We start from the raw sequence: 10693 nt of genomic DNA on the forward strand, positions 1-10693 counted from the left end.
CAACTAACTTTTTATGGCACTATTTCAGCACTCTGAAAGGGGTGTTTCACTTTCATCAGGCACAGAGTCACTGAGGCACAGACAGATCAGATAACATCAGCTTGCTTGAGACACGACCTGCAGTTCTGGACCTGGTCCCGTGCTTTCTCCTTTAGGCCATTAAATATTGCAGTCTTGGCAGGGCGTACTAGCTTATGTGATGCAACAAGATTCGATATGAGGTAGCATATGCACAATGATTTTATTTTTATTTTAGATTTTGGCCTTTGACTGTCTTTTTGACATCTTCTCTGTGGCAGAGTGGAGCTGGAACGTGGCACTTTTACCTTCATGGATCCACTAAACATCTCCTGGTACAACAGTGACATTGGCAACAGGAACTGGAGCAAGCCACTCAACGAGTCCGATGCAGACCAGAAGCCTCAGTACAACTACTATGCCATGCTGCTCACCCTCCTCATCTTCGTTATTGTTTTTGGCAATGTGCTGGTGTGTATGGCTGTGTCCAGGGAAAAAGCTCTTCAGACAACAACTAATTACTTGATCGTCAGTCTGGCAGTGGCAGATCTCTTGGTAGCAATTCTGGTCATGCCTTGGGTGGTCTATCTGGAGGTAGGTGGTCCAGTTTTTTTTCACAGTACCAAGTATTTCTGGTCTCACTGGTTAGGGAGAGGGGAAGTTTAGCTGCCTGGACATCAAATAAATGTCCAGGCCCTCCTACTTATCACAAAATGGAAATGTTTTTGTTTTCTTAACAGTTGAACAGATTCTTCCATGAAGTGGACTTGGTAGCAGATGACAGGCTGATTTGAAAATTCAGAAGGCTAAATTGTAACCCAATTGCATTGAAAATCTGGCCTTTAAATACAGAGTTCAAAAGTGATAGGACCCCAAGTTTTCTTTTAAAATTACACAGACAAACTGTGCGTTCTCAAGCATGAGAACGAACCTGCAATAACATCATGGGTGTCGCACTAAAAAACCGAACCCCGTAGTGATCCAAAGCATATTCTGAAGGACCACAGCAATAAGGAGAGCGGGCAATTGTGTAAGTACGATGTAAATACAGACTTACTATGTCACAATATGTAAGAGAAACAGAATCGCGAGTGAGCTACTTGCCACGCTCCTGCAGTGAGCAAGCCTCCTGGTACAAAAGGAGCTCTATGCTGCTGTATACAGAGCCATGTTTGAGCAACACTGTTGTGTAAAAGCCAAATATTCCTGAGACTGCCACACATTTACCTGACGGCAAATAGCTCTCAGAACCGTAAACAGCTGGAAGGAATGAAATGACGAATTTGTACAGGAAAGGGTAGCAGAAGCTGAGCAACCCTTTTTGCCTGGCCCTTTTGATGCACAGGTTGTCTGTGTTCTGCAGTGAACTGCGACTGGGAAAGCTGGGGGCCATCCTGCACCAAAATAAATGACCAGGAGAAAATGAGGAGTGGCAAGAAAGCAGAAGGTTGAAACTATATTAAATTTTCAAGTTATTGACAAGGATTAGTTTAGGAGAGAAGATGATAAAACTGAGAGGAAAGTAGGAAGAAGCAGCTCTTATCAGCCCATTAAACATTAATGCAAAGCAAAAACAAAGCCACTGACATGACATGGGCTGTCCAGAAGCCACAATACTAATTATCACTCTAGTTAATCATTGTTTGTATGGCACTTTAAAAATGTAAAGCACTGTGCATGTGCTAAAGCTTATTAACATGACCAAAGTCTAGTTGTGATTGTAGTTAATACCTCTGGGACTAGTTACCCTCTTCTATTGCATTCCTCTTTTTCAACAATCCATTTTAAACAGAGGCTCTTTTTGTGAGAAGCTCCCACTCTCTTAGGCTTAGCTATGAGTCTTTCAAATAATCCCTGTTCTAATTTGGAAGAACAAGATGCTTTCCTCCTCTGGGCTTCTGTGTGCATGGAACTGGCTAGGAAGCTCAGACTCGTTAATCTACCAAGAAGGACAATTTAGGCTTGTATATCTCACTGTTGCTACGATTTGAGTCCTGTCTGCTCTTATTCACTCTCTACTAAACCTGGTCCTATCTTCTACAACCTGAAGAAACATGTCAATATTTGCTGACAGAGAAGGAGCCATTGCACTGATGTGGGTTAGGGATGCTGTGATCCTTGTCCATGCCTGCAGTCTCAAATTAAAACTGGCCAGAATCCTTTATTCTGCAAATAATTTCATGTGTTTTAGGGCCTGTGTCACAAGTTGGGTCAAAAATGGATGTCAAAACACAGGAAATCCTTTTGAAAATGGCTCAATTGGAGAGAAACTTTCTACCTCCGAATTCCTGATGTTTACCATATATAACTGCATACACTAAGAGAAAAAAACTGCTGCAGTTCACAGCATCTCCCATAAACTCGTAACTATGAGTTCAGGAAATTGATTGTCACACAGAATTATATCTAGCTGGAAACCTTTGCCTTTCGGCAAATTCTAATCAAATAAAGTTGCTGATGTGACTTTGTCTTTTAAATGCTTTTTTAATCATTGTGTATTCATCTGTCACTCAGGCTCCAATGCAGTCATTCTTTCTTCCTTCTTTATGCTGCCTATGGTTATGTATATCAGAACAGAAATAACTGAAGAATAGCTATATCTTATTCGTTCTATTTTCAAGTGCAGTAGGACTCTATTTATATTAGAGGGAAACATACTTTTTTCACTGCATGCCAAGTACAGAAGTCCTAATAATTGCCTTAACTATCAAAGTTTGGTTTCAGTAGGAAGATAAAGGAAGATAAAAAGGCTATTGGTAACTTGAAGTATTACCATTAGTTCTTTCTCTTTATCACAATATGTAATACATGTCAAAGAATTTTCACTCTGAATTAAATCCATTTTGTTTGTGAAAAATAATACATGAGGAGTTTCTTCTCTGGCTTTTTAAAATAAAGAAACAAAGCAAAGCCCCTGCTTTTCCATTACTTATCTTTGCTAGGTATAATTGCAAAAAAAAGTGTCTTACGCTGGGGACGTAAAATTAATGTATTTCTTTTCTGATATGTCTTTGTAATACTTCAGACACCTGTTCAAGGTACTGCATGGTTCACATGGAGTTTGAGGAGATTTGTACTCTCTTAGATCACTGGAGCACATGAGGCGAGGTTTCCGTTTCCCATATCGGTTGCCCAACTCAGAATACAGATTAACAGCATGGCATCGGGAAGGATGAAATCACACTAGCCTTCAGGAAAGAGCGCTAAAGCATGGTTCAGAGGGACAAGAATACTTTCCCTGCAGCAGTTCCATCACTTGAGGCCCTTAGCCCAGACAACACAAAGCCCCTGAAGATGCGCTGTGGCAAGCAATCCTGTTTGGCACAGCAATGTCATTGATTGCATGTGACCAGCTGAAACTTCCGTGGACAAAGTGGTGATCCCACTTAAACCAGCAAGAGTCTTTATATGCTTGTGCAAAATTCTCCCTTTAGACTCTCAGCAGTGCACCTTTAGTGGCTACTTTTACCGACTATTTTCTCTTTCTTCGTAGGTGGTTGGTAAATGGAGGTTCAGTCGGATTCACTGTGATATCTTTGTAACACTTGATGTTATGATGTGTACCGCCAGTATCCTCAATCTCTGTGCCATCAGCATTGACAGGTAAGGGCTCCATGGCAAGTCACGTCAAGTCCTGTATGGCTATCAAGACTGTGGTCAAGGTCGTATTTATGTGGTCTAAATTCACCTGTGTCTCTGAGACTTTTCAGTCGTGAGAGCTGGTCTTGCTGAAGTGTTTCAAAGACTTTTGAAGCCTTTTTAGAGAGGACCTAAATAAGGGTCTGAGCAGGGATTCACTTAGTGGCAGCCATAGAAACATTAGCCTTGAAAATGTGAATGGAATTTAAACTGTGTGTATATGTATCCCTATTAGATCAATCCTTCTGTTTATATACCTAAGTGATGGAACAGACCCCAGTGGGAAGGCAGTAACTCAGCACAAAAGAGAAACGTTGTGCTAAGCTTACCCCAGCCTCCTCCCTGGCAGAACAGGTAACTTGGAGATTCATGAAACCTTCTATTTGCCCCATACGCTCTTTCTGGAGTTGCCTTTTGGCTCAGTAGCTAGGTATAATTTCCCACGGGATTTATCAGCAGAATAACAAATGACTGGATTTGTTTCTTCGCACTGCAGATACACAGCAGTAGCAATGCCAATGCTGTACAACACCCGCTACAGCTCGAAGCGCAGGGTTACCGTGATGATTGCTGTGGTCTGGGTGCTTTCATTTGCCATCTCCTGCCCACTCCTATTTGGCCTCAATAACACAGGTGAGTGTTATGTCATCTACAGTTGACTATCAGCATCTTCCTGGCTTTACTGGGTCCCAGGTGGACTTCTGTTACAAAACCAGGAATAAACATGAGATTCAGGTTTTAGGTGTATCCCTCCCTATTTAAGACATCCTCTCCCATGCCAGCCCAGGATATTTCTGTCATCTGCTTCTAGATTTGTTTCATCTCTTGCTGTTCCAGATCACCGTCGCAGGCACATCAGAACAGAGGTTATGTAGAGGCTTACGTAACACTTGTCAATGCTACCAAAAAAAAAAAAATCACTAAAACCACCACTATTATATTAACACATGTGACAAAGAAAGGCATGTGACAAATAGCTTCACTGAGACAAGAGGAAAAAAGAAAAAAAAAACGGTTACTCTGCCAGTGGTTTTACAGGACCACATACAGCGTGGGATCTGTATGCTGTTATAAGCCTGTGAATAGCAGAGACCTTGAGCCTGTACGTGGCTCCCTGCGATACAAGTGGAGTTTGCTGGTCTTGCACCACTTCTAGGTGACGTGATGGTCCCCCCAGAACCCTTCCCTCTCTGGGTATCTCCATACTTTCTGTCAGAGAGAGAGAGGAGGGCAATACTGGTAATAGCTCCTAACAGCTGGGCCAATGATCTTGAAATTTTTTGTCTTCCAGATGAGAATGAGTGTATCATCGCCAATCCTGCCTTCGTTGTGTATTCCTCTATCGTCTCCTTCTATGTTCCCTTCATCGTCACCCTGCTCGTGTACGTACAGATTTACATCGTGCTCCGGAAGCGCAGGAAGCGTGTTAACACCAAGCGCAGCTCCCATACCCTGGATTCTGACACACAGGCCCCACTGAAGGTAACGAGACCCTCCACCTTGCTCTCACCCATCTCCATCCTCTTCCCTTCCTGCTCCACTTCCTTCCTGAAGCACTTCCTCCTCTCCCCAAATGACACTATCTGGAACATGCGAAATGGTGGCTCACAAAGGTGGATGCTGTGTCCGATGCTACTGGGGGCATTGCACACTGGGGATTATCAGGTGACTGGCTGATGCTTCACAAGCCTCCCTGGATCCCAGGGGATGTTTCGTTAGCAGATCTGCACTAGGCACTGCTTCTTTGACCAGACCCCATTTCCTTTGATTCTGCTGATTTCGGGGTGGGTGTTAAGACTCACCCCAGCCTACAGGCTTCCTCACTTCCTCAGTCAGCCCTGCTGACTAAGACAAAGAAGCTCCACAGACATTGCTGTATAAACTACATCACTGGTACGCTACTGCTGAAACACAGCCATGCAAAGCAGCCTTGCAAAGCACGGGATAAGTGGAGCGAGGCTGAGCGTGTCCAGTGCGAGACGGCTTGTCAGAGTGCTAGTCTAGCAGGTGTATAAAATGATTAGTAGGCACCATTTCCAAACTACATCCTCATAATTGCCTCAGAAACCAGTTCCACACGAGGAAAAAGAGGCAGAAACGGAGAGGGCTGAAACACAACCAACTCTTTGTAGTTTCCTTCCCTTGGTGAGGGGCACCAGGGACACCCACCTCTGTTATTCCTTTTTCAGAGTACTTTTCAATCACTTACAGCGCCTTAGCCACACTGATTACTTTCTGCTTCAGGCCCTGTGTTTATATCTCTATGTGCCTCCCTTAACAGCTTCCCTTCTTAATTACTATCTGCTTGTGTAACCTATGAGCTGATGCTTGCCCCTTAGGACAAATGCACTCATCCAGAAGATGTGAAGCTCTGCACAGTTATTGTGAAGTCCAATGGGAGTTTCCAAGTTAATAAGCGCAAAGTGGTGAGTGTTAAAGAGAAGTGGCAGCTTTCTAGAGCATTCAGCTTTCCCCTGTTCCCTGTGCAGGATACCAAATGAATTAATGTAAGGTGGGAGAAAAATAAGCTAAGAGCAAAGGTTAACATTCAATAGCAAAATTTAAATATTCTTCCTGTTCCTCAGAGTGAAGCAGAGGGTTTAAGATCACAGAGCTCAAAAAGCCAGACTAAGCTCACTTAAAGATCAGCTATAAAAGCCATGACATTTTAACAATTTGTGTCCTTTGATTTTCTTCTTCTCTTTACTATTTAAGTCTTCAACTGCATTGACTTTGTTGGGTTTTGCTTGTTGATTTTTTTATTTATTTAGTTTCTGAAAACCTAACTGAAATACATGGGGGTGTAGAGAGAGTTTCTCCCATTTCCTAACCTCTTTGTAAAATAAAGGAGTCAGCACTTTTCACTGCAGTTCTGCTAGTCTCAGCTACCCAAATGTATTATCCTATGTTAAAATTAACAGACAACCAGCCACCAAAAAAACACAGAGGGCAAGAAGAGGGGTTGATCATTCATCAACAGCATCCAGCTTCACCCTGTAAAATTGTTCATTGCTCCTCCCAGTGTACTTATCTGTCTCTGTGTTGTGGGTATTTGATTCTTGTCCAGGAAGCAGAGAGTCACATAGAGGAGATGGAAATGGAGATGGTTTCCAGTACTAGTCCTCCTGAGAAGACCACTTTCAAACCAGCTGAATCAAGGAACCATCAGCTGCTTGTGCCAGTCGCTTCCAATCAGTGCACCAATTCAACCCTGCAGGCAACCTTGGACAGCCCTGTGAAAGTAGAGAAGAATGGACATGCCAAAGAAACCCTCCAAACAGCCAAAGTCTTTGAGATCCAGTCTATGCCCAATGGAAAGACAAGAACCTCTCTCAAGACTGTGAGCAGGAGGAAACTCTCACAACAAAAGGAGAAGAAAGCCACTCAGATGCTAGCCATTGTCCTTGGTAAGAGTGCGCTCTGGCTTCCTCTTTGTATTTCTGTGAGAGCTACCCCGGACGAAGTACTGAGTCTGGATGTCCAACTGTTTGACCAGGCATGTGACATGTAGCAGATGTACCTTCTGGTGGAACATGCAGGAGACATAGGGAATAACTGAAAAAACCAATGTATAAAGCAGATACAAAATAGACGTAGAAGTGCAGGGAGAAATGATGGAGGTGTAAATAATTCACAGTGGCCTCCAGCTTCACTGGATAAATCAGAGGATATGCCTGTGAAAGCAGGCATGATGCTTCTAGTAGGAAAGCTACCTTCTTTCCAGCGGGGGAAAGCTCTCATTGGTGTACAAAAGGCTCAAAGTTTTGCAGCTGTGGAGCATTTTGATTGCCAAAGGACAGTGAGGTGCTCGGGTGAGAGCACTCATGGGCTTTCTAATATAGCTATAGCACAAAAGGCACCATAATTCAAGTATGAAAGTGGCACCGCTTAAGGCCCTAGTTTATGTTGTAATTGATCTACTTATATCAGTAGAAAAGTTCTTTAGCGCTTGGGTAATCAAAATACGGACTATGAATCGTAACAGACAAACTGAAGGCATATTGCTCAGGGAATCTCATTTCCTTAACTACCCTAAGGAACCTCACAGTTCTGAGAGTCCCACAAGTTTTTCAGCTTTCAGCAAAGTCTGTCTCTCTCCTTTCTCCCCAGGTGTTTTCATCATCTGCTGGCTCCCATTCTTCATCACTCACATCCTGAACATGCACTGCGATTGCAACATACCCCCAGCAATGTACAGCGCCTTTACATGGCTTGGATACGTCAACAGTGCTGTTAACCCAATTATTTACACCACCTTCAACATTGAATTTCGTAAGGCTTTTATGAAGATCCTCCACTGTTAAAGAACAGTGACCACATTTTTAAGAATGAGAGAAAAGAAACCAATGCCATGTACACACACAGACAAGTGGGGAGCCAAAGGGAGATCTCGAGCTCTTGTGTCGGGTACAAGGCCTACAGTGTTACAACTGTGGCATGCCCCATGCCTCTTGGTCAGGATGTAACAACGACCTTCATTTGAGAGATTCTCTCATCCCTCAAGGTGACCTTTGGACTCTCGGAGACCAATCCCAAAGGCACTTTTAAGAGCTACCCTCACACTGTGTTTAAAACAGAAGCAAAAACTGAGACACGCTCACTTGATACTTGCCTGTGGCCAACTAACCTTGAGTGCATTAAACACGGACATTTGCAGAGCCATGTGCAGGTAGTGACAGGTCACTGCCACTATTGGCTTATGTGTTATATCATTGATACAATCCTCACCAAAGATGAGAGCATATTTTCCGCTTTGCAATAGGAGCCACACAGAGCTTGCGGAAACCCCATGCAATAGCTTTGCCTTCACCTGCAGCTGGCTTGTCCGGGATTAAACTGCTGAGGCCTTGAGGAAAACAAAAACAAAACCCCCCACTTTCATAGAACCCCCGGTGGGCCAAGAAAGTTCTGCCACGTACAGATCCAATCCTTACGATAATGTAGGCCCACAAGCAATGGGCAGAAGGAAGAAGAGGAGCATATGTCTCATGTGGGACCATTACCCCAATGTAAATACAAATAAGTAGGATGAATTGAACAGAAGCCTAAGCCAAAAAAAACACAGGGAGAGAAACTAAAGACGTGATACCTTGTTTTGCATGGTATGCACTCAGATTATATAGGATACCAGCTATCATCTATCATCAGCCAGCCCAGCAGCGATTTCTGCCCATCAGCATTTCATCTCATCTCTTACAGGAAGCTACAAAAATAATCAAGGAATGATACTGGGCTGAATGTGGAAATATGAAGACAGTCTGCTAGGTGAGGCATCTGGAGCCATGTCCATCTCAGATGTGAATTTGGACAAATGAAATTTAGGGCCAGTTCTTCTCACATTACCTTAAAGCACCATGAAGCCAAGGATCACCTAACATATGATTTGCATATGTCTGTCAAAAGAGAGTGTGCACAATGACATTATGCCTAAAGAGTAACTGAGGTAAAGAATGTGTGTTTTTGAAAAAAGACAAAAGTCCAAGAAAGCCCCTAACTGGATGTGCTCCTGTTTCCAGGTTGGACTCAAAAGGTCTGGATGTTTCTGGCATCCCTTACTCTCTCTGTTTCATGGTTTAAAACAGTTGAAAATCTATTGACAGCATACTATTACCACAATGACTCTGGCATTGCCAAATCCATGCCCTGCTTACTAACTGTACTCAGTTCACAATATATTTTGTAATATCTCTGTAAATAATATACAGTGAGATGAATAAAATGACATGGAAATAAGTCTGAGTAGAAATTACTGTAGGGTCTGGATAGGTAGATGATTACAATTGCCATATGCAAAGGCAGGCTCCCGAGCTCTAATTCCCTGCTATTTTCTGAAGAGTTTAAAACAACCTGGAGAGCAATATAATCCCTTTTCTCTCTATGCACAGTTTGTGGAATATCCACATAGTTTGTGCTTCAGAACAGATAAAAACTGCTGCTAGGGTGTGTGTGTGTGGGGGGGCTTCTTTGATTCTCTGCTTTTCCTAAATTGTTAACAAAACATTTTCTTGTGGGATGGGCTGTGCCAATAATATAATTCCTGTGTTCCAGCTGTATACCAAGATGAGATCATGTCAAGTAGCTCTAATACATACTCTCAGCCGTTTCCTTAAACTGAAACATAAGTTCCACCTTGATCCAAAGGTTTCCCATCTAATCCTGTTCCTGGAAGAGGCCAATAACCAGTGTTATTTGGATTTAGCCCAAGGTTTGGATAACATTTGAACATCGTTTTTTGAGGTCTGTTCATAGCTATAAATTTAAATGAAAAGTGATCCTACAGCTGCCCAAAGGGGCATCAGCTTAGTGAATGATTTTAACACGTAACTTTGGCAGAAATAGGTCCTATATACTAGGTTGAGTAAGAGAGTACATGCTTATCATAGCAACATTTCATTTACATATATGAACCCAATATTATATGATGCTGTCAGAACAAAACATTACAAACAAATAGGTAGTGTTAACATTCTAATGTACAAGTAGGGAGTCTTTGCACTTTGAACATTAACAGGATTACGTGCAAGGGAAAGAAACAATTCTTACAAAGGCGCAGGAAATGATAAAAATTTCTTTTCAGGAGAAAATTGGAAACACAAACACAAGACATCTCAGGTGCAAGAATCAAAGAAAAGAGGATGCTATCTGTTCTTTTTGTTCGGGTTTTAACCAAGCAAATTTACCCTATGATAGGAATCAATTCAGACTAGTCTTAATTAAGAGACTCAAAGAATAATGTAAAGCCAATGTTTTTTTTGTGGAAAAAATAGAAACAAGCTTCTGCTCAATTTTCTAAAATATTAGCAACTGCAAAGCAGAAAAATGCCATGTGGTTTAGTGAATTACCAGTTGAGGAGCTGAATCAAAATAGAAAAAAATATGCACATACACAAAAAAGCTTTAAAGCATTTGGAAGTTGCAATAGGTGATATTTGTGCTGTACTAAAACCTGGTGTGAGCAAACTGTGTTTGTACAGCACCTAGCACACAACGTCCAGCGCCATAGTTGTGATGGGAGGTGCTTTTATAAACAAGTAAC

The 10693-nt window shown here is 42.3% G+C and overlaps 1 protein-coding gene across 2 annotated transcripts; it reads left to right on the plus strand.

Moving 5' to 3' along the window:
• The first annotated feature begins 330 nt into the window (after positions 1 to 330).
• Positions 331 to 7961, plus strand: DRD2 (dopamine receptor D2). 2 transcript variants are annotated; one of them, XM_062594576.1, is made up of 7 exons: positions 331 to 612; positions 3512 to 3621; positions 4154 to 4290; positions 4949 to 5139; positions 5997 to 6083; positions 6725 to 7064; positions 7768 to 7961. In XM_062594576.1, the coding sequence occupies exons 1-7, from the start codon at positions 331 to 333 to the stop codon at positions 7959 to 7961; spliced, it is 1341 nt and encodes a 446-aa protein (XP_062450560.1). The 2 variants fall into 2 exon arrangements, with proteins under 2 accessions (XP_062450560.1, XP_062450561.1); XM_062594577.1 differs by lacking the exon at positions 5997 to 6083.
• Positions 7962 to 10693: the final 2732 nt, after the last annotated feature.

Source organism: Rhea pennata, chromosome 24 (assembly GCF_028389875.1).
Source record: "Rhea pennata isolate bPtePen1 chromosome 24, bPtePen1.pri, whole genome shotgun sequence".
Classification (NCBI taxonomy): domain Eukaryota; kingdom Metazoa; phylum Chordata; class Aves; order Rheiformes; family Rheidae; genus Rhea; species Rhea pennata.

Coding starts and splice junctions, on each gene's coding strand:
- DRD2 (XM_062594576.1), top strand. CDS start 331: ATGGATCCACTAAACATCTCCTGGTACAACAGTGACATTGGCAACAGG. Junction 3,622..4,153: donor TGTGCCATCAGCATTGACAG/GTAAGGGCTCCA, acceptor TTCGCACTGCAG/ATACACAGCAGTAGCAATGC. Junction 6,084..6,724: donor AAGTTAATAAGCGCAAAGTG/GTGAGTGTTAAA, acceptor ATTCTTGTCCAG/GAAGCAGAGAGTCACATAGA.